The following is a 24,206-nucleotide window of genomic DNA, read 5'->3' as shown; positions in this document are numbered from 1 at the left end:
GTTCATTTTTAAGTTTTACGGAATCTTTTGAGAGCGCCTGTGGCAGGTAGCATAATTCTTATCATTGATGAGACGGACATTAGTACGAGAAATCGAACCACATATTCAACTAATTACCAAACATTACTAAATTAACTTCATAGTTAACTTACGACACATCTTGCAATTTGCCAATTGCAGCCGGTGAACTTATCTATTTACTTATTTGACGTACTTTCCAGGCCCGAAGGCGTTACAGAAAGGAGTGGATTCAAAAACAAAAAATAATGCAGCAAAAATACAAACAAAAAATAATAACAAAAGGCATTCGAACAGCGCTCTTGAAGTTGGTAGAGTCGGTGATGAGTGCGACTGATGCGGAAAGGCGATTCCAGTCCGTGCTTGTCCAGGGATGAATGAGTCACTGTATCGGCTTGTGCGGCACAATGGCCCCCCGACTTCAAGGCTGCGGTCAGCGCGGGACGAAATATAAGGGAAGGGAAGGGCAAGGAAAAGGGAAGGGCAAGAAGGGTTTCTTTTAAAAGGGGGTTAAAATGAAAAAAATTGTGAAAAAGGGAAAGACGGGAACATTTGCGGCGTGACGAAAGATAAGGTAAGGTAAGGTAAAGCGTCCACCGCGATTTTGAATAATTTCAAGAGTAGAAACTAATGAAGACTGAGTCGGATCCCAAATGGCTGAAGCATACTCCAATTTGGAGCGAACTGAAGTTTTGTAGAGAGTTAGCTTCAGGGACGAAGGGGCAGAGCTAAAATTACGGCGCAAGTAACAAACCATACGGTTAGCGTTATTAGCAACATACTCAATATGCGAATGCTAAGAAAGGTTATTTGATATATGAAGGCCGAGATACTTGTAAGAAGTAACTGACGTCACAGGTGCACCATTAATAAAGTACGTGTGCATGAGAGTGTTACGACATATTCGCATGGCCTTGCATTTATTTGAATTTAGTTGCATGCACCAATTAGAACACCACTCAGTTACGCGGTTAAGGTCGTCTATGCAGTTCTTGGGAATCGGAAGGATTAGTAATTTTACGGTAGAGAACACAGTGATCTGCGAATAGCTTTATGGAAGAACAAAGAACGCAGTTCGGAAGATCGTTAATATAGATTAAAAAAAAAAAAAACACCGCCCGAGCACTCCGTACAGATGGTTAACCAGCGAAGCTGAAGCGTGCGGCCCCGGTGTTTAGAAGTGGGTTAATCCCGAAGCTGTGAAGCGTTTCTCAATTATTGGTTACATGATTGTGTTTCTAGTGGAACGCAAGCGCCGAAGGTGGGCGGATGTTGCTAACCACGACGCCGAGCTAACTCGAGATATCGAACGCATGCGACAACAGCGAGCCGAGGAGGAGGCGTTGCGGGCAGAGCAGCGTCAACGTGGCAATGGCGGGAACGCGTTCGTTAACGATGTCACTAACGGCGCTGCCAATGGCGTGCGTGCTTGAGTGCGACGTAGAGAACGAAGTAACTGACGGCGCAGCCAATGGAGACGTTTACCGAAACATGAGACGAATGGTTTTTCGTTTCGCCTAGCCATATACAGCTTTTGCTGTAAAAGAGAAGTGGACCCAGGACTGAGCCTTGAGGAACACATATTAGAAAACAGGCGTATCTACTTGTCAGGCGTATCCACTTGGAATGAATTTCCAGAATGACACCAGTTTGGAGATATGCACGATCTAACTCGCCGTAAACAAACGCTGTTGTTCCAATTACCTTTTTTACCAAAGTGCATTGAAGAACAAAAGTAACTGGAACGCCCATGTATTTCGTCCCACACTTTGAGAAATAATATATCAAAACTGGTGTCATCCTGGAAATCCATTTCAAGTGGATGCGTCTTGCAACCTCACTGGCTACAATTCATAAATTGCAATATCTGTCGTAAAGTAAGTAACTAAGAAGTTCATTAGTCAATTTATAGTTAATTAGTCAAGTATGTCTATCGATTTTTCGTGCTACTAATGTCCGCCTCTTCGAATAACCCAGCTCAACGATCAGAATTATGCTACCTGACACAGGCAATTTTGAAAAATTCCGTGAACACCCTGTATATTGTTTATTCCTTCACTAGTCACTAGTGGCAATTATAGCTGGCCTTTAAGAAATTAAACATTATTCTTTATCAAAGGTTACATCCTTGTATTTCTTATCCTGGTTCCATTTTCAAACGTTATAATAGGTACTTACGTGAGTAGATAACTGTGTTTCAGCCTTTTTAAAGCGCCCGAAAAAGAAGTCGATTAATCGATTAATCGACGAAAAACCCCGCATCAAAAGCGATTAATCGATTATAGGCTAAACCGACGAACGATTAATCGTTAATCGATTAAAATATTTAATCGACCATCCCTAATCTGCAGTGTTGAAACCATTGTTCCTCCATCTGACTTTACTAAAACCCAGGTCGTGACATCAACCTGGACATCAACCGTGTGGAAGGCTACCGGCACTTCTGTAACAAGATCTGGAATGCCACACGATTTGCGCTCATGTCCATTGGTGATGCCTTCAGGCCAGAGGCAATTGCCCCGGTCAGTGGCATTATTTTATCAATGCAAGCACTGTTGTATGAAAAGTCTGTGAGAGTCATTGTACTAGTCTGTGTAGATTTGTTCTCAGGGCACTGAGTAATGCTGTACAGAAGTACAGTTGGCTTGACATTTTTTACAGATTCATTAACATGGCTGCTGTGTGGTTTTGATGAACAGTGGGAAATTTCTGCAATGTTAGACTGATATCTGGCGTTTTCTGAGTACCAGCTGATATGTGTTCTGTTAAGCATTCTCAAAAGGTTCCCATGGGGTACATATGTGCACCCCATGGAAGCATCTTGGGCCCCTTCTTGTTCAACATGCAACTTAAACGTATCAGATATTAAAGGTCATGTGGAACATGTGTTGCATGCTGATGACACAAATTTTTTATTGCGGTAGCAATTATATGGACACTTAAGGCGAAATTCCGCCGTCGCCATGAGGTTCTGTATAAAGTCCACGGGCGATAAAATCGTCGCTGCGAGCGCCCACCTCTGGATCTTGAAAGTCATTTGCGGCGGGGCAGAGTCCAGCCTCCCTGTGTTTTCGCGGCTAAGATTGCGTTGATGTGAGCGCTGGCATGAAGCTCAATTCTCTTGCTGCTGCGCTGACTCACTCGAGCGCTTTGACAGCCAGTTTCCGCGGTCATCGAGTGAGATGCATTCATGTTTGTTTGTGCGCGCATGACACCATGCTTGTTAATTTAGTTAGTATGCCTATGTTTACAAGTTTATACAGCTGATAAAACTACTATCCTTACTTTGTATAGCTGTGCACTAGTTTGCTATCGCAATCAATGCTTCGCCTTTTGGCCGAAACTGCAACTTTTTTGTTTCTACTGTTAACTAAACTGACTTCTTCTATCCTGCCAATAGTGGTCTATTGAGTGTGTTCGAGTGGTTGATCATAATCTATCGTAAATCAATCAGGAGCATGTGAGTGAAGCCTCTGTGTATGAGTGAAGCCTCTGTGTATTTACTGCAAGGGCAGTGGGTGATCAATGTCTGCATTGTCTGTTTCACAGAAAGCTGTATCGTCAACAAGCTTTCAGGAGCTCAGATGTAGGGAAAATACAGACACGTGACATTTGGTGCATTCATTTACCTATGATCAAAATATCTGCACTGGTGTTGCCTCGTCTCTTGAGTGCTCAGCGGGCACAGCGCTTCCCCTTAGTACTGTTACTTAAGACTCCCCTTAAGACTCTTAGCTGTGCCTGCTGCTGTTGAGCATGCTTTCACAGCTCCTGCTATGCCTGTGCACTCAGGAAAGCATCCATGTGCACAGTTTCACACTTGTTCTCTAGCTCTCATTCCGCCTTCCCTAGGCATTAATGTATGTGCACGCCAAATTCATTCTTATTACCAACTTTCTTCACATATGTTGCCTGTCGAGAGGCTCAGCCATAAAAACTGCACCTCAACCATTTGTGCTGGCATGCTTTCTCTGCCCACTAATAAGTGCAAGGGCGCGGAATCAAATCTTGGCTGCCGCAGCCGAGATTGCATTATGCGTCTTATCCGTTATGCGAGTTATGCATCTTATAACCTCTGAAATCAGATGGCATGCAATGCAAGATTTCTTAGGCCATGACCAGCTGAATTCGCCACTACTGACAAATATGCTGCTCCACTTTGCAACGTATGATTCGAAAGGTGTGTCCATAAGCAAGCACATGTAATTCAACCATTTGACCATTCTGTACCCACGACAGTTTCCATTTATTGTCTTGGTATTCCTTCGCGGTGGCAGGGAAATTTCGTTATACATTGAAATCTCGTATAAGCACATGTTACTTGAGCTTCAAATTACATGTTCTATAGACAAAAAATTATAAAGTTGAATACAGTTAAACATCTCTATAATGAAATTGCAAAATCGGCAATTTGCTTCGCTATATCGAAATTTTGTTGCATTCAAATTTGACCTTTATGCGAATAAGTACAGTCACCGATGAATTTTTTTTTTACATGGAAGGGGCTGCAACATTTTCCAAATTATCGGGCAATTGGCAAAGGTGAATTTGAATGAGAAAAAATTCATTTTGCTGAATTTGATAGTTGGCGACAAAAAATACGCTTTCGTGCTGTGTCGCAATATCTTCACATCGACTGTACGAAGGCTAAGTCAGCCATGCTTTCGCGTCCATTCCGGCCCCGCAGCTGATAGTATCGCATGCAGACTGCGCTCATCAGCACTATCATGAAAAGCACTGGCAGTGGGGAGTGAATGCTTCGTCTGCCTCTCCCTTCAATGTGTCTCCGAAACTCAAGATTATGCAATGTTCAGTACGAAACGTGCAGGAAGACAGCGCACATGAGGCTGCGTCATCTCGGCATGCCCACTCTTTGCACACGCGACAGATTACCTCTAAAAAAGTGCACGCAGGCTGCACTAAAAAGGGGGATGCGGGTTAACCTGCCCCCTCCTCCTCGTGCGCACTTGATCGCATTACTGTGAGCTCACTTCACTCACCTTTCTCCTTGCTCGCACGGGAAGACTGCGCTCATCAAGCCGCCATCCTTCTTGGCTCAACCTCACACGCTTTCACTCTTACCCAAAACATAAACGTGCAGAGTGCGATAGGATCTTATTGGTATGTGGTCTTTATATGGAACATAACGCTGCTCAGCTTCAGCGGTCACTCCTGCTCGCGTGGCACATCATTTAAGATTTGATAGGGGCGTTCGCAAGCAGCCGCTTGTAATTCAACAATTTGACCATCTGTGTCTGCGGAAGTTTCCATTTATTGCCTCAGTATGCCTTCACGGCAGCAGTAAAATTTCGTTATATTGAAATTGTGTGTAAACACACTTCGTTACATTAAGGTTTTAAACATGGTAACGTATCCTCAGACAATTACTTTCGGTGATTCTATTCTTTCCGTGTGACGTAGTGCTTATCCGTAGTAATTTCGCTCAACTAACCAATGAATGCACGCTGAAAGTGATATCGCCGAAATTGACAATTTGAGAATACGTCCCTTGTTGTTCTATGGACAAGATGTTATAAAAAGTTTAGTACTTCATTATATCGAGAAGTTTGTTATATTGAAGCTTGACTGTAGTTGTGTGCAGTGTGCTGCCGCACGCATACATTGTTGCAACAAAGTATGTTGTATTTGCACCATCTGGACAAAATTTGACCAAAAATTTATTGTAGCCGATAATCCGTTATAGTTGGGTTCGTTAAAAGCGCAATTGGTTGCATTTATAATATAGGCAGACCAAACTGAGAATAGACTGTTATATCTGAAAGTATGATGTGTGCTGATTCGTTGTAACGGGAGTGGACTGTACTTCGTTTTACCGAGAATTTCGTTATATTGAAGTTTATTATATCAAGGCTTAATTGTATAAATTTGTGAACAAACAGTATAGAACGTGTGGAAGCCTTATGGAGCAGATGAGTTTTTGTACACTTTTCTTGAATTCTGTGTTGCTGTTGCTGTCTGTACCTTCTCCCTGGAAGCTATATCAAGCTATATTATTAGAGCTTCATTGCCAGCAAGGCCTTCAACATTGCACAGTTTGTAAGCGTTGTCAATAAACATTGAATTGTTTTAGAACCTAACAGTTATCTATCCTGGTACATCATTCAAAGCTTCTCCTGCTCTCACTCTGACTACTAGGCCCCCAAGGAAGAGGCACTTATGGACAAATGGATCCTGTCTCGGCTGTCTGCAGCTACAGAGCTCTGCAACAAAGGATTTGAATCATATGACTTCCCGCAGATCACCACTGCCATCTACAACTTCTGGCTTTATGAACTCTGTGACGTTTACCTGGTGAGAGCTCTCACTGCCCAAGAATTTGCCTGCATTTTGGGAGGTCCTGTTTGTTAGAGTTGTCAACTTATATTACTTGTTTTTGCTTTGTTTTTTCTCCTCTTGCGTGTGGAGTCGTTAAAATTTGTCAGCCATTATGACAGTGCTCTGTTATTGCCAGGCATAGGAGTACGTGGGGCACAAATTGGTCTAGTGCACCTTAAAGTAAGATGCAATGAAATTTCACTTCAACTGAGCTGGTTACAAATGAGTAGTACTATATACTATGAAAACTATCTTGCCAATGTTTCAAGGCTGGCAAATGTCTAATTTTCTTATTAACAGCCTTTACATAGCACCTAACCTGACGACACGGGCACCTGGTGGTAAGCGCATGTGTAGCATATCCTCCGACCTCAGGGTTCACGCCCAGGTGCTGTGCTGGTTGTCAACATTCTGGGTTCTTCGTCATTTTTTGCGAGCCATAATGGCATCATCGTTTTCTTTTCTTTTTCAATTTCGTTATCAGAAATGTCTATTTTACAAGCTTTTTATGATGTATCAATTCGTATATCAAACACAATATTTTGCATGGTACAGTATAGACCACTTATAACGTAACCGCTTATGGTGCAGGACCGGATATAATACGGTCTTTTCAGACTCCCGTTAATTTTCCCATAGCACTCTATGCATACGCGTATCGCGTATAGTGCAGTTGCGGGACACGAAATACCGGTTACTGTGTGGCTGCCTGGAAGTTCGGCGGTCAACCTAGACGGCAAACACTCCCCTCAAGCCAGAAATAAAGTATTTACTCGAATCTAATGCGCACTTTTTTTCCAATAAAACAGATCCAAAAATTATGTGCGCGTTAGAATCGAGTACGACCCTAAATCTGCGTTACCATATAGCCGTCGGCATTTCAAAATGGCCGCCTGGCACGCACATCGAGCCTAGCTCCTCTCGAGCCTAGATACCGTAGCTGCATGTGCTGTGCATGTGCTTCCTCCATGTGCTGCAGTACACGTGCCTAGGCAATAGTCTACTGTCTGTCTTCACGTTCTCTGCGTCTGCTCTATCAGCATGAAGCACTGAGTTCATCATGATGCCGTATTTAAAAGGAAAATGATCATGTGTGCGGAGACGGACGGAAATCGGGCCGCATCCGGGCGTTTGAAGAATCCGAAACTTGCGTTCAGGACTGGCGCAAACAGAAGGAGAGGATTTTCGCCAGCAAAGCAATGCGGAACGGTTTCAGTGGACCGATGCAGGATGTAATCTACAACGATCCACTTCGGTGATACGATCGCCTTGGCCCTATCTTGAAAGCAATTTGCGACGGGGAAAGTCCGCCCCGCGCCGTGTTTTCGCCGCTTATAGGTCGTGTTGAAGCGAGAGGCATGATAGCACGAAGGTCAATTCACTCACCGTGCTTCGTCACTCAAGTGTTTTGACAGTTCGTTTCCACGGTCAACGAGCGAGATGAGTTCATGTTTGCTTGTGTGCGCATGACACCATGCTTGTTAATTTATTTTGTAAGCGAATACGGAACCTAGAGCACGGTGGCAGCGACTGCAGAAATGCACCTGGAGTGTCCATTATCGCAATAATATACAGTTAAACCTGGATATAACGAAATTGACAAATTCCCAAAAAACTTCGTTATAAAGAGGATTTCGTTATATGCAGGTTCGGCATGAAAATTCGAGAAAGTAACGCTTACCATATTTACTCGATTCTAACGCGCCCTCGATTGTAACACGTACCCGTTTTCCATTTTCGTTGAAGCACTCATCCTTGGAATGTCATACCAGGTACTGGATGCGTGGACGCGTGTCGTTTCGCACAAGCGCGAGGCATCGGAAACGAAGAGTGAGCGTCACGATGGCGTCGTATAGTATTACAGTAGAACCCCGCTGTTAGGTCCCCGGCTGTTACGTCGTTTTCGGCCGGTCCCGGCACAGCTCCCATAGAACCCAATGCATTGGTAACCCCGCTGTTGCGTCGCAACTGTGGGACCGTTCCCGCATCATACGTTGCGAACTGCCACCCCGCACCGTCCCCAGCGGCCATTTTGACTTCATGTCACTTGGCTTGGTGGCTTGACGATCGCATTGGCCGCCCAAAGTGCCAGGGGCGACAACTATGACGTATTTTCGGTTTCCGTCAGCAAAAATATGGCCCTTGAGATCCGTATTTGCTATCTAAAGATGGTGTCTATGACGCGTTGTAGCCCTAAAATTGGTTTTGGCTCATAGATGTTCCGTATAAAGTCCAAGGGCGATAACGCAGTCGCCGCGCGCCGTATGCCGTATGTGCGAGTGAAAACGTGCGAGGGGAGTCGACGACCGCGTCTAAATCTCGCGTGCACACGAAAGAAAAGCAGGGAGGAAGCGCGCCTTCGTCCGTTGCGCTCGAGGCACCGGCGAGGGAGCCAGGGGGGGCGGAGGGTAGCAGCGGGCGGCGTTGTACTGTACTCTGGCTTCAACTGCGTACTGCGTGGCAGCGCGCAGTCGCGCGAGCCATATCTTCAAAGCGATCTGCGTTGGGGCAGAGTCTACTCAGTGTAGGTGCATCGACGGCTCGTAGCTTTGTGCGTGCTGTGTGTTCTCGGCGCTCAGTTTGCGTTGAAGCAATAAACAACAGCACGAAGGTCATTTCGCTCGCTTCTGCAGTGGCGCTTCCACACGCCGCCAGCGTTTGACAGCGCGTGTCCGCGCTCATCGAGTGTGATGTGTCACAGCGTCTGCCAGCGCTTCGGCAACATCAACTGGAAAAGGAGAGTGCCGATTTGGCGGGCTAGGCCAGCTGCAGCAACCGGCAGGATCAGGTTTGAATTAGGGAGGGGGAAAGGTCACGCTCGCACGTACGCACACGTGCGCTCGCTTCGCATTCCGTCGCGGCGGAGAAGGTGCTTCCGGTTGCTGCTCACAAATGCGTTCTTGTACTTTGCGCCTGTGCCGGCTGTCGGAGTTGTCGCGCGCACCGTATCTTGAAAGTTATCTCCACACGGCTCTGACCTTTGTATGCGCTTGCTTACGCCGCTCAGTTTCCATTGAAGCGATAGACCGCACTTCCCCACTCCTGCGTGGGGAAAAGCGCAAAAGCAAGAAAAGCGCCACCGCGTCAAACTCTTCACGTCCAGTCACGGCCTCCGCGCTGTCCGGCGCCGCGTCCGCGCCTCCGCACCAAAAGAGAAAAGGAGAAAGCGCGTGTCTGCGCGCTGTTCTCTTTCGCGGCCGTCAGTGGGGCGGCGTTTATTCGTATCAACCGACGCGGGTCGAAAATCAATTCGTAACAACCGTTCTCTAGGACGTTGCAAAGTAATGGGGCTCGGCCGGGACCACAGAAAAATTAGTATCATCTGGAAATTCGTATTAGCCGTGATCGTATCATCGAGATTCCACTGTAGTTGCTTTATATCTGCAATATCTGAAACTAGGCTTCTTACACGGTCCAAAATTTCCAATTTCTTTCTAATTGGCCTTTAATTTCAGAGTGTAATCTTGTTTTTCCTTAATAAATTGTATCTGTAAAGTGTGTACGGTTTTGTTGCTAATTAAAGCTCTCTGTTCATGTTTTATGAGCAAGGCAGTGTACAAGGCAGACTAGTCATGCTATAGAGCCCAGAATCCAGTCATCATAAATACCGTAGAGGGATGGAAAAAAAACTTGAGAGGCTCTGATTTCACTCCCTGTGACACTGCACTAAAGCTCTACTGCTGAGGCAGCTCCTTTTCTTCTACCCTGCTCACAGCTGAGCGCCCTTTTCCCGTGTCCCTAACCAAGGCCAACTAAGACTGTGAGTGTGGTGAGAGGAAGCAGAGCATCCCGTCTCAGGCACCTTGTTTATAATACGAGCATGCTGTTTCATATTGAAGCTTCAATCATCTTCCTACTCTGATCAATGAGCTGTGATCACTGAGGCAGCGATGGCCAATGGAACTTGCACAGTCACCATAATAGCTGCAGCAACATTACATTGACCTGCAAAGAGAAACCAGCTTCCTTAGCAATGAGAACATGGTTGCTATTTACCCCTTGCAATAGCAATTCAAATGCCGCTGCACTTTGACAATACAATTGGGATTGTTGGCGCTTCCCCTCACTTTTCCCCCCTCCATGTTAAATACGATAAGTAACATCTAGAACTCATTTCTGTGGCATGATTGCAGTTAGATGATGTGGCAGTTATCACAACAGTTCTAAAAAATGCTACAAACATCATTGTGAAAGGGCAATCTAGTACCGAGAGTTTATTTCACACCAGAAGGGAAAGGTACGAATATTGAGCATCGAGAAAATGAGAGCATATGGCAACATCCCCTATTTAAGAAGCACTATCTCGATGCTTTTTAAGAGGATGTGTACCAATGGCACATGAGGCCCCAAAGATGTAGGTAAGTAGTGTTGTGCTGATCTACTGATTTATCCACCCAGGAATCTCTGAAACCTGTTTTTCAAGGGAGCGATGCAGAGGCCAAGCGTCTTTCATCCGAGGTTTTGGTGACCTGCCTGCATGCAGGCCTGCGGTTGTTGCACCCATTTATGCCTTTCTTGACAGAAGAGCTGTACCAGCGGCTTCCCCGCAGGCCTCGTGCTGACCTTGCACCCAGTATCTGTGTCGATGCCTACCCTGAAGTGGACGAGGCAAGTGAAGCAGTCATTCTTTACTCTGGAATGCTTAAGCATATTAGTATTTCTGTGTAGGTCCTTAGGGTCACCTTGCGTTGTGCTATTTCGTGGACATTTACAGTAAAACCTTGTTCATTTGGATTTCCCAGGACCGAAAAAAATGCTCGAATTAACCAAATGTCGAATTATCGAGGGTATCAAGAAAACAATAAACAAATGCTTACTACATCAACGCACTTTTATTTACTGAATAAATCAGCAAACGCTACTTTTATTTTGCACAAAAGCAGTGCGAAAGCTGCAGTTCTCGTCATCTCGTGACTGATTAGCGCCCTCAGTGGCAAAGGCCTGGCGACTTCCTTCTCAGCACGGCCGCGGCTCGAGTCTTCAGCTGAGCACACTTTTCACTACTGTGGTCACATCCCAATTATTTTTTTCGCTGGTCGCCAACAGATTGTCCGTCCATAGTGATGTAGCCCGTGCTCTTCATCCTCGACAGCTTTACATCGAGTAAGAACAAAACTTTTTTGCTGCAACCACTACGGAAAAAACCGTGGCCACTATCGACGTGATCAGGGACAGGTATCTTGTGGTTCTGAAGGCACGCGGCTGATGCACGCACCAAGTCCAAACAAAACTACCATTTGCTGCAACAACTGCTGATAAAAGCGCAGTTGCGATCAAGGCGATAATGGATAGCGACTGCAGTTTAGAAGGCATGTGGCAGATGTGTGCACCGAGTCAAAACGAAACTACTGTTCGCCACAACCGCTGAGGATGAAACCGTGGTGGCTGTTGACGCAGTTATGCTGATGCGGACTCCGCCGCTTCGTTTCGGTTGGAAGCTAACACCATTTTTGCTCTTGCATCGCACATTTGCAGTGCTCCGCACTCGCCAAACTCAGATAGTTGTCCAAGTTAACCGATGTGTGGCCAAATACGTCCGAATTAATGAGAGTTTGGTTGCATTAAATAATGCATTTGCCCACCAGGAACAGTGGACGTTGTCTGAATTATCCGATTTTCCGAATTAACGAGGGTCATATTAACAAGGTTTTACTGTAGTAGCACTGACAGCTGGGTGTGTTGGTAGGATTGCAAGAAAGACAATGACATCGAGTGGAAAAGGCTTGTAGCACCAGTGTCATGAACCTTCTTGCACTGGTGGTCTCTTTTTTTCCATTACTCTATTTACCCAAATCTATTGTGCACTTTTTTTTTTCTGAGAAAATGGATCTGAAAAATGCCTGCGCATTACAATAGGATACGAAACCGTAACCGTATTTGCGCCATTGGCAACAACCTACCATCAGAGCCATCAGATGCAGCGTTATTGCAATCACAAGAAGACGACAGAGCACGTTTTCCTGAAGGTTGCTGTGGGTTCATTTTGGGCTCGACTATGGTCTGGAGCGGTATTCTCAATCACTTTTGGAGATGGTTTTCAGGGGCATGCTAATTTTTCTTTTATAAAACAAGGGCATGGTACATTCAGGTGCACTTTTATTTCCTTACGAAAGTTGGGTGTGCGTTAGATTTGGGAGTGCATTAGAATTGGGTAAATATGGTATCTTCCTTGAAGACGGAAAACTTTTTATGTGTCAGCCTAGTCTGGTAAAGCAGAACACCTTACCTTTATGCTGCTTTTTGAGGTTAAAACTCACTGCATACAGTGCCTTCCTTTGCTCCTCCAGCTAAGCCGTCACTGTGGTGTTGTACTGGAACAGCTCCTCCCAGCAGATTTTGGAAAGTGGAAGTCATGAAAGTGGAATTTTCTCAAATTTCAATGGTTCAGCCAGAAATCAAGGGTTGCACTTTGCACTTGTTTGTCAGACCTGTGCATTGTGTCCTCTCACCACAAAGAAATTTATCCTTTTAGTGGGTTCCATTTGCCAGAAACTACCGTGAGTTAACGGTACATTTGATGCATGCTTCACTGACCAGATCCAGTGATACATTATCAAAAACTGAAGTTTTCCTAGTTTCAGTCTCTTGTGTTGTACAGAAAGCTGAGCTAATTGGTAAGGATTCATAATGCAAAAAGGTAAGGTGTGCGGACACGTACACAAGAGAAAGAGAAGTGGACAACACAAACGCGGTGTTTGTGTTTTCCACTTCTCTTTTTCTTGTGTAAGTGTCTGCACGCGTTACCTTTTTTGTGTTGTACAGGCCTGAACCATGCGCTCAGACAGTACTGCACAGAAGCTATTAATGCTCCATGACATATGAGAGGCTGTCTGAACTTGCTTTGCCCAACGTTCGCATGTTTAGGTACCATGCCCTGCATAATAAATTTGTTGAGCTCTGTACAGTCGAATCTTAATTTCAGGGTGATACAAATTTTGAAGAAGTCCTGGCCAGAATGCATTAAGCACAATATGTTATGTTTCGGGGTGACTTGAATGCTCTCCCAGGTTGTGGTATATGATATGAATTTCTGAGTAGCTGCGAGACCCCTTGCAGAGTACGGCCGTGGTGTACAGTTTTGAAGTCGACATATTCAGTTCGGTTCAATTTATTTCCTTAAAGGCCCCTTTATCAGGGGTGTTACATAAGGGGTGGGGTACGTCATGCAGCAAATAATTCAACGTAATAACCAATGGGATCGACATTTGAAAAATGGTAGGTACACTGTGCAAACAAACACACAATAAATGATGCATTTCTATAAGAAAGAATAATTATTTTGGCAAAACAGAATAAGCATCGGAAATGGACAATGCAACGTAGTAACTACTGAAACATTTGAAAGAAAAAAAATAGATAACTACATTGTATACAATGAAAAGCACACGTTAAATGATGATTTTGTACAAAAAGGGTAAATAATTTGGCAAAACAGAAGGAACATCAGCCATGAACATACGGAGACTATTTGTAGATACAACATGGTGGGGAAGGGCATTCTGATCTGTCGCTGTTCAAGAAAAAAATGAAGCAGAGAAGGTAGTTGTGTGTGAGCGTGGTTTTAAAGATTGGAGGGGATGACCAGTGCATTGTGATACTCTTGTGGGCGGGGTGATGTATAGCATACGATTAAGTGAACTGTAGAAGAACTTGTGAAAAAGACCAACGCTGGCTAGCTTACGGTGATGCGAGAGCGACTGTAACTCAGATTTCTTTTTTAAGGCTGATATGCTTACGTCATATGAGTAGGACGAATGAATGTATCTTACAGCACGATTCTGAAAGGACTTAACTGCGTTAACGAGATAATTTTGGTATGGGTCCCAGATTGGTGACGCATATTCGACTTTAGGCCTGATAAGTGATTTGTACGCCAGAAGTCTGACATGAGCATGACGCAAGTGTCGCCTCATAAAGCCGAGTGTTTTGTTCGCCAATGATACTATGCTGTTAATATGTGTGCCCCAGTTAGGATCACAGGAAATTAAGACGCCTAAGTACTTGAATAATTTTACTGTTTCTACGGGGTTGTTGGCTATTGTGTATGAAGTCAAGAAGGGTTTACGCCTATGGGTAAATGACTTATGTTTACATTTATTTGGATTAAGAGTCATTTGCCAACGGGCACACCAAGACTGCACATGGTTAAGATTTTGTTGCAAAGTATCTTCGTCAGTGACATTGTTAATAGTATGATAAATCACGCAGTCATCAGCGAAAATTGGAATTTTGCGTGTTACTCAAAGGGGTAAGTCATTGATATTGTTACGGGGAAAAGAAGTAAGAAATGTATTTACAGTGTATTTACAAGACTGGCAGCGGCTGACAAGATCATAATAAGCACGCGAAGTCTCGAGCTTCGTCTTCTTCAAGTGCTCTCAAAGCGTCTTCTTCATCGCTCTGTCACATGACCTCCGGCGGCTGAAGCACCGACCCGGTGCTGGTTAGGAGGCGGTCGAGTGATACGGCTTAAGACGCGCGACGTGAACTACGTCGGAACGAGGCTGAGCCACGGTGGGGTCAAGAGGGGCGATTTCGTAGGTGACGTCGGTTACTTGACGCAAGACGCGGTAAGGACCAGAGTAGCGTGAAAGCAACTTCTCCGAGAGGCCAACGCGTCGCGACGGAGACCAAAGGAGAACCAGGGCGCCCGGTGTGTAGTGGGCGTCACGATGGCGGGTGTCATATAAGCGCCGCTGATTTTCCTGCGAGTCCACAAGTCGACGTCGGGCAATATGCCGTGCCTCTTGTGCCTGGATTATGGCGTCCCGGGCGTACTCTGATGTGAAATGCAGGCTATCAGGCAGGAGGGTGTCGAAAGGTAGCGTAGGGTCGCAGCCAAACAAGAGGAAGAATGGAGAGAAGCCTGCGGTATCGTGGCGAGAAGAATTGTAGGCAAAGGTAACGAATGGTAATGCAACGTCCCAGTCGCGATGGTCAGCGGAGACATACATGGATAGCATCTCAGTGAGGGTCCGGTTGAGACGCTCGGTTAGACCATTCATTTGTGGATGGTAAGCAGTAGCAAGTTTGTGTTTAGTCACGCACGAGTGTAGAATGTCATTAACAACTTTAGAAAGAAAGTGGCGGCCTTGGTCGGTAAGGAGCTGTCAAGGGGCACCGTGTTGAAGGATGACGTTTTCTAGTAGGAAATCGGCGACATCGGTTGCACAGCTTGTCGGAAGAGCCCGTGTGATTGCGTATCAGGTGGCGTAATCTGTTGCTACAGCAATCCACTTATTTCCCGAAACAGACGTAGGAAAAGGGCCTAAAAGATCAACGCCTACACGAATGGATGGTTCTGATGGCACGTCAAGTGGTTGAAGGCGGCCAGCAGGGAGTGTGGTCGGCTTTTTTCGTCGTTGACAAAGGTCACACGCAGCGACATAACGGCAGACGTCACGGTAAAGACCAGGCCAAAAAAAGCGCCGACGAACGCGGTCGTAAGTCCGCGACACGCCAAGGTGACCGGCAGTCGGCACATCATGAAGCTGGGCGAGAACAGTCCGGCGCAGATGCGAAGGGACAACTAAGAGTTGGTCAGGGCCGTCAGGGTGCATGTTACAGCGGTACAAGATGCCATCGTGGAGTTCAAACATTAGAAGGGAAGGGTCGGGCGTCGTTGAAGTCAGCCGTTGAATAAGATCTTTTAAGAAGTCGTCCCGGCGTTGTTCCGCTCCGATATCGTCAAAAGCACTCAAAGAGAGAACGGTGACAGGAATGCCAGCCATAGAAACGTCAGGTGGGTCGACAGGATGGCGCGACAAGCAGTCCGCATCTTGGTGTAACCGGCCTGTCTTGTATACAACTGAGTAGTTGTATTCTTGAAGGCCAAGGCGCCCATCGGCCAAGGCGCCCAGAAGGATCTTTCAGAGATGAAAGCCAACACAGAGCGTGGTGGTCAGTGATGACTGTGAATGGCCGGCCGTACAAATAGGGGCGGAATTTTCCCACTGCCCAAACGAGAGCCAGACACTTGCGCTCAGTGATGGAATATTTGCGCTCAGCAGGGGAAAGAAGGCGGCTGGCGTAAGCAATAACACGGTCTTGTCCTTGTTGTTTCTGGGCCAGGATAGCTCCAATACCATGGCCGCTGGCATCGGTACGGACTTCTGTTGGAGCTGACGCGTCAAAGTGAGCGAGAATGGGAGGGGAAGTAAGCAGCCGGATCAGCTCAGTGAAAGCACGAGCTTGCTCACGGCCCCAAATGAAGGCAGCGTCTTTCTTGAGGAGCTGAGTAAGAGGGCGTGCAACGTCCGCAAAATTGCGGACAAACCGACGAAAGTAGGAGCAGAGGCCCAAGAAGCTGCGAACGTCCTTCGCGCACGTTGGCACGGGAAAGTCTTTCACTGCCCGGATTTTATCTTGATCAGGACGGACACCAGAAGAATCGACGAGATGTCCGAGCACAGAAAATTCACGACGACCGAAGTGGCATTTGGACGAATTGAGTTGTAACCCCGCCCGACGAAAATCAGATAGGACCGTCGATAGGCGTTCGAGGTGCGTCGCAAAAGTCGGAGAAAAAACGATCACATTGTCCAAGTAACAGCGGCAGATGGACCACTTGAAACCGTGTAGGAGGGCGTCCATCATTCGTTCAAATGTGGCTGGGGCATTACATAACCCGAAAGGCATCACTTTGAACTGATAGTGGCCGTCGGGAGTAATAAAAGCCGTTTTCTCACGGTCCATGTCATCGACAGCAATTTGCCAGTACCCGGAGCGAAGGTCTATGGACGAAAAATATTGTGCTCCATGGAGGCAATCCAGGGCATCGTCAATGCGTGGTAGCGGATAGACGTCCTTCTTGGTTACCTTGTTTAGGTGCCGATAATCTACGCAAAATCGCCAACTGTTGTCCTTTTTCTTAACTAGGACAACAGGGGATGCCCATGGGCTGCAAGAAGGTTCAATGATGTTACGAGAAAGCATCTTATCAACTTCCTGTTGGATGATGTCTCGCTCGGTAGGAGAGACGCGGTAGGGTCGCCGATGGATTGGGCTCGCATCCCCGGTGTTAATGCGATGTTTGACAACATATGTTTGTCCGAGAGGACGGTCTCCAAGGTGCAATAAGTCCCAGTACGAGGCAAGGAGGCAACGTAGTTCATTGGCACACTGGGGCGGAAGGTCGGGCGCGATCATTTTCATTAGGGCATTCAAGTCTGAAGGGGCAGGAGGCATAGCAAGAGTTGCACACGAGGAGTCGTCAGCATTTAAACCCGAAATCTGGTAGTCTTGGGCCGGCGTGATTTGCGCAAGTGATATGCCGCGCGGGAGAACTTGTGCACTAAGTCCAAAGTTCACTAGCGGAAGACAGGACGTGTTGTCCGTAATGGTAATGACGGTGTGAGGAAATGCGACGTTATGCGAGAGCAGGACGTCCAGATTAGGAGATACGATGTAGTCATCGTCTGGAATGGGCGGAACGGGTGAAACACTTAGTAGGTAACGGCAAGGTGAGGGAGGCGAATATGCTATGTGGAACATAGCCGGATCGGAGAACTATCGGGGGGATCAATAGCAACAGGTAGAGCGAGTTGCACAACACCAGAACAGTCTATCAAGGCAGAATGGGCTGAGAGAAAGTCAAGTCCCAGGATTAGGTCGTGAGGGCAGTGTTCTAGGACATAGAATAAAACAGAAATATCATGATCGGCGACACTCACACGAGCTGGACACATGCCAATAACGGCCGGCGTTCCCCCGTCGGCGACTCAGAGCACAGGCGACGGGGCAGGAGTGAGGACTTTCTTGAGACGATGGCGAAGCTGAGCACTCATGACAGATACGTGCGCGCCAGTGTCAATCAGAGCCGTAACAGGTACACCATCCACGTTCACTTTGATGAGGTTCCGATGTGTGGGCAGGGTCAGAAGAGGATTTTGGCGTCGGGTCGGTATAGCAGCATCACCTCTAGGTGCTGCACCCGTTAGTTTTCCGAAAGCGTGCGCCGGAAGGAGCTGGGCGACGGTGACCAACGCAATGGGGGCGAGCGGGAGGAGCGGCGATGTGGCGAAGGAGAGCGGCTAGAGCGGGCGGGCCGAGAAGTGTCGCCAGGAGTTACTGGTTGCATGCGTGGTGGGAAGCGAGAAGCAGCATGAGGCGGGCGGTCGGATGGCAGATAGGGCCAAGGGATCGAATTCCACGAAGAGCGGCAGTGACGTGAAATATGACCGATACGGCCACAAGTGAAGCATATTGGCCTGTCGTCGGGAGTGCGCCATTCAGCCGGGTTGCGATACCGCGGAGGGGCATTCATGTTGCGAGGGCGCATGGCAGAGGTGGACGATGCGTAGTCAGGCCGATTAATGGAGCAGACATTGGTCAAGCCAACGTTGGCCAATTCCTGGCGTACGACGGTCTACATCAGGGAAACGGTGGACTGGCAATTGTCGGAGCCAAGGGTTGGGGTTTGGAGAGGAGATGCGGCCTCGATTTCACGCCGGATGATGTGGACGATGTCATCAGAGCGATTGGGCGTGGGCAGACTGTGGAGGTCTTCGCAGGTGGACGTAGCAGCCGTGTTGGGGAGGCGGGGAAATGGGTGGGCAATGCGGCGGCTCTTGGCTTCTTCAAACCGCCTGCATTCGGTAATGATGGCTTGTACAGTAGAAGAATTCTTAAAGACGAGGAGGTGAAAGGCGTCATCTGCTATGCCCTTAATGACATGTGCGACCTTATCAGCTTCGGACATTCTTGGATCCACTTTGCGGCACAGAGCGAGCACATCCTGGATGTATGTGAGGTAGGACTCAGTGCACGTCTGGACACGCGAAGCGAGGTCTTTTTGAGCCGTGCACTGACGTCCAACAGGCTTGCCAAACAAATCCGTGAGCTTCTGTTTACAAATGTCCCAGGTGGTAAGTTCCTCTTCGTGGGTCTGAAACCAGACGTGTGCCGTTCCCGCGAGATAGAATATCAAATTAGCCAGCATGGCAGTCTGGTTCCAATGGTTGCTCTTGCTCACCCGCTCATAAAGTTGAAGCCAGTCTTCGACATCCGTGTTGTCAGTGCCGGAAAAGGTGCCGGGGTCGCGCGGTTGTGCCAGAATGACGGTTGGCGTGGGGGCCGACGAGCCCGAAGCATCCTCGCCTTGAGCTGCCATGGTAGATGCAGCCAAGGAGTGCCCGCTGCGTAAATCCGTCTTGCGCTTGAGCCCGCAAACTCCACCAAAAATGTTACGGGGAAAAGAAGTAAGAAATGTATTTACAGTGTATTTACAAGACTGGCAGCGGCTGACAAGATCATAATAAGCACGCGAAGTCCCGAGCTTCGTCTTCTTCAAGTGCTCTCAAAACGTCTTCTTCATCGCTCTGTCACAATATATATTAAAAGAAGAAGTGGACCAAGAACAGATCCTTGAGGGACACCTAAAAGTACCGGAAGAAGGACAGAAGACTGGTCGTTGATAGTACTGAATTGTGCGCGGTTAGTGAGGAGTGTTTCTAGCCATTTTACTACATTTATGTTTAAATTCAAGAACGAAAGTTTATGTAACAAGTGACGGTGAGAGACTTTATGAAAAGCTTTTTCATAGTCGAGAAAGATTGCATCAGTTTGTTGATTGCAGTCATGGTTCGCATGAAGGTCGTGAATGAAAAGAGCTAGTTGGGTTTCGCAAGAAAGGCCCTTACGAAATCCTGTGCAGGATGAAAGAAATGGTTGGCGTCTAAATGGTCCATGATGAGTGAGTAAATGACATGTTCCATTATCTTACATGGAAGGCTCGTTAAGGAGATTGGGCGTTAAATTGGTGGGTTGTTCCTGTTGCCTGCTTTGTAGATGGGAATGATCTTTCGTACTTTCCAGTCATAAGGGAGGCAGCCTGCTGAAAGCGACTGAGCAAACAAAAGACACAAAAATGCAGCTGAGATATCTTAAGTATTTTTTAACAGTCTCGATAATACCATCGATACCGGCGGAGGACGAGAGCTTGAGGTTATCAATTACATTGGAGATACCATCTGTGCAGAACATGATGGCCGGCATTACAGAGACTATGTTGCTAGACAGTAATGGTAGAGGAGCACTAGTATATTTAGTAAAAACTGAGGTGAAGGCATTGTTGAAAGAATTGGCACAGCCAGTATTAGTCATAATGTCTACCGAATCGTCAACAAGAGTTATGGCACGAGTTTGAGTGAAGTTGATTACGTCCCAGAATTTCTTGGGATTTTCTCTGAGTATTTTTGCTAAGTTGTTGTTAAAAAAGGTAGGCTTGGCACTGCAGACAGCAGATAAGTATGTTTTTTCAGTAGAATAATACTTTTCCCATGTGTTGGCGTTCGTATTCTGCTTGGCGGCTCGAAAAACTCTTTTTTTCTTATTTTCTAGTCGCTTTACATGGTTAGTCAACCATGGGTTCTGACGGTTTTCACGAAAGGTAATTTTTGGTATATGTTTGTCGGCTAATTCAATAATTTTACTTTTGAACAGCACCTAATTATTGTGAATGGATTGCTCATACAATCGAGATTCAAAGTTTGGTAGAAAGGCAGCGAGTTCTTCATTAATGGCTTTGAAGTTCCCTTTATCGTACAGGCTGATAGTTTTGCTGTGGGTTGCACGTGGCGGTGTGGAAAAAAAAAAGGTAGCATGAAGAACTTTGTGGTCACTGATTGCAGGAGGAAGGATAAAGATGATAAGCTGTCTGGATGTTAGTATAACGTCTAAGATGTTTGCACAGTCACACGAGACACGTGTTGGTTCAGAAACAAGCTGTAAAAGATTAAAGTTCAAACAGACGTCGATGAAGTCCCTAGCCTGAGCATTAGTTGATGCTGCGGAAGATAAGTCACACCAGTCAATACCAGGGAAGTTAAAGTCACCGAATAAAAGAATATGAGCATTAGGGTGTGCGTCAGTAACCTGGCATAAAATGCTGTTTAACTTTGCAGCGAAATCGGGGCTGTTAACAGGGGGTCGATAACACACACCCAGCAGGACGGCCTGTGGGATAGAGCGGAGAAGTAGCCAGGCTATCTCAAGGCCAGTAGGAGGCGCGATTTGTGTACAGGGTAATTGCTTGCTAAATGCTATAAGAACCCCCCCCTCCTCGTGTTCCTCGACGGTCACAGCGATGAATTTCGAAGTTTGGCAAGTGGGATAGTACCTCATTGTCGCTGATCTCTGGTGAAAGCCACGTTTCTGTTAAAATAAGTAAATTACTGCCGGATGAATAAACAAGACTTGATATTTCTTCGTGTTTAGGAAGAAAACTACGGGCGTTAGAAAAAATAACAGATAAAGAAAGGTTATTCGTTGTGGTGATGGGACAGGGCATAAGTGAACCTCTAATGTGCTTTGATTGCTAGTGAATCTCATTTACGGTGCTAGATTGTTCATCATATTCGTAGCGTTTGGATCCTATGACAAGTGTTTTGAAGCGTAGTTTGAAAGGTGTTGCTTTGCTTTTGCCAAAAACAACAAGATGTTTGTGGCAATTTCGAACACCGGGTGAAAAATCCTCGCCAATGCTGCAATTACTCCCCTTTAACTTGTGACCATTAGTCAGGACCAATTCTTTTGTTTTATATAGGGATGGGCGAATATTCGGTATTGTCGAATATTCGATCGAATAATTCTATATTCATTATTCGCTTCGATTCGAATTCAGTTATTCGATATTTTCGAATTATTCGGCGCTCCCGAAGAGGCAGCTAAAAGCCACGGACGGCTGGTACACATCTCGGAGGCTATGCTTCACGTCATGGCTGCCATACATCAACTATAAATCTCGAAGGCTATACGTTTTTGCATTAAAGAGCCGGAAATGTGCGACGCAAAAGAGCAGAAACGGGGCTAGCGTACAACCGAAACGAAGCGGCGGAGTCCGCATCGCCATAGTCATCAGCGGAAATCGTATGCTTATTTGTGCGTGTATTGCGTTTACCGCCGCCCATAACAACGCGTTGGCGGCGGGATTTCATAGTCGCCATTCATGATCGCGGTTTCTTCTGCAGCGGTTGCGGCAAAAAGTAGTCTCGTTTTGACTCAATACGCACGTCGGCCGTGTGCCTAAAAAGCTGCGTAGTGGCCATCCATGATCACATAGATAGCAACCGCGATTTCGTCTGCAGTTGTTGCAGTGAATGGTAGTTTCGTTCTGACTCGGTGTGTGCGTCGGCCGCGTGCTACAGCCACGCTAGCGGCCAAAACGCGCGCGTCATGCTGTGAGCGGCAAATTGCCGCGCGTCAGCGCCTTGCCGCGAAGTCCACCATGGCAATCGCGTCTCACCGCGCGGCAGCGCGATATGATCTCGCGCGCTCTCAGAACGCGGAATCACCGTGAGCGAAAAGGGTGCGATTGGACAGCGTCCAGAAATCCCTCCATAGAACCGCGAGAGACGACAATTGATAACCCGGTGCAGAGCGGCGGAGGTCTGGTTGTCATGGCTCCGTGACGTCACCCTCGTCGCTCTTGATTGGTTCTTTATCTCGTGACACGCAGCACTTGCTGCAGAAATGGGAGACCCATTTCGCGCGGGACGCCGTAGCACCGCAAAGTCGCTGTTCATAATCGCGTCGATAGTGGCCGCGGTTGCGACAAACAGTTGTTTCGGTTTGACTCGGTGCAAAGCTGTCGAGGATGAAGAGCACCGGCTACATCGCGATGTACGTGCGATCTGTTGGCGGTCAGCTTACTGGCGAAAAAATAATCGGGATGTGCGTGGTAGTGTAAAGCGTCTCGCAAATGATGGTGCGGGCCGCGGCCGTGCTGTGAAGGAAGTCGCGAGGCCTCGATCGCCGCTGCGAGAGCCAATCAGTCACGAGATGACGAGAATTGCAGCTTCCGCACTGCTTTTGTGCAAAATAGCAAAAGGATTTGCTCATCCATTACACTAATAAAATCGTGCTGTCGTAGTAAGCATTTGCTTATTGTTTTCTGGATATCCTGATAATTCGGCATTCAGTTAATTCTGACATTTTTTTTGGTCCGTGAAATTCGAATGAACTAGGTTTTACTGTAATATGTGATATATACTATTCGATTCGAAATTATTCGACCAAGTCACTATTCGCTTCGAATTCGCTTCGAACCTTAAATTCACTATTTGCCCATCCCTAGTTTTATAAAAAGCAAACTTGACGATTATGGGGCGGTTACGGCCAGGTGAGTAGCGACCCAGCCGGTGTGCACGATCAATTTCTTTCGGATTGAGGCTTATGTCCATGTGCTCACGAATACTATCAACAAATAGCTTTTCTGATTGCGCATAAGTTTCAAAAGGGCTGGAATCGGAATACTAAGTTATTCCTACGTGAACGGTTGTCAGCATCTTCTATGCGGCTCTCGAGGCTAAATACCAGGCGATTAGTTTCAGTGGTAGCAGCATGCACAGCTTCTAATTCACTTCGTAGGGGGATCAGTGCCTGGGAGTGTTGTTCAAGTTCCATCATTCGCTTATTTAAATCCGTTAGTGTTTTATCGGTGCTGAAAAGTTGATCCTTTAGGCCTTGTACCTCAGTGATTAGTTTACTTTGCCCAACTGTCAGCTTCTGTAACTCAGCGAGAACATTATTTATACTAGGCCCTGGATTGGTTTCGACATCTCCTGACAGCAGTAGTAATGACTGAATGACATGCACACATTCACCAAGGAGAGCGAGGCAGCACCGTGGGCTCAGGAGCTGCACCAAACAATAGTCGCTACATTTCTTACTGAAAAGACTATTTTTCACTAACCTGCATGGTGAAAACCAGCATGTTAGACGACAGCGTTGTGGCGAAGCCACCAAGCCCATGCATCTACCGTGATCCTGGCAAAGACCCATGCAGTTGAAAAACACTCACTGCGGCGTGTATTGAAGTCTGGCAGTGTAGGTGAAGAAATGAACACGAGCTT

The 24,206-nt window shown here is 46.6% G+C and overlaps 1 protein-coding gene across 1 annotated transcript in view; it reads left to right on the top strand.

Annotated features, from left to right (window-relative positions):
- LOC119437278 (valine--tRNA ligase-like) overlaps positions 1-24,206 on the top strand; it is a 103,257-nt gene that overhangs the window by 61,159 nt on the left and 17,892 nt on the right. Inside the window, exons 20-22 of the mRNA XM_037704336.2 lie at positions 2,413-2,540; positions 6,175-6,330; positions 10,753-10,962. Coding sequence (XP_037560264.1) covers positions 2,413-2,540; positions 6,175-6,330; positions 10,753-10,962 — 494 coding nt within the window. The remainder of the gene's footprint in view (positions 1-2,412; positions 2,541-6,174; positions 6,331-10,752; positions 10,963-24,206) is intronic.

This window comes from Dermacentor silvarum, chromosome 1 (assembly GCF_013339745.2).
Source record: "Dermacentor silvarum isolate Dsil-2018 chromosome 1, BIME_Dsil_1.4, whole genome shotgun sequence".
Classification (NCBI taxonomy): domain Eukaryota; kingdom Metazoa; phylum Arthropoda; class Arachnida; order Ixodida; family Ixodidae; genus Dermacentor; species Dermacentor silvarum.
The sequence above is the reverse complement of the archived record's forward strand: the minus strand, read 5'-3'. Positions and strand labels throughout refer to the sequence as shown.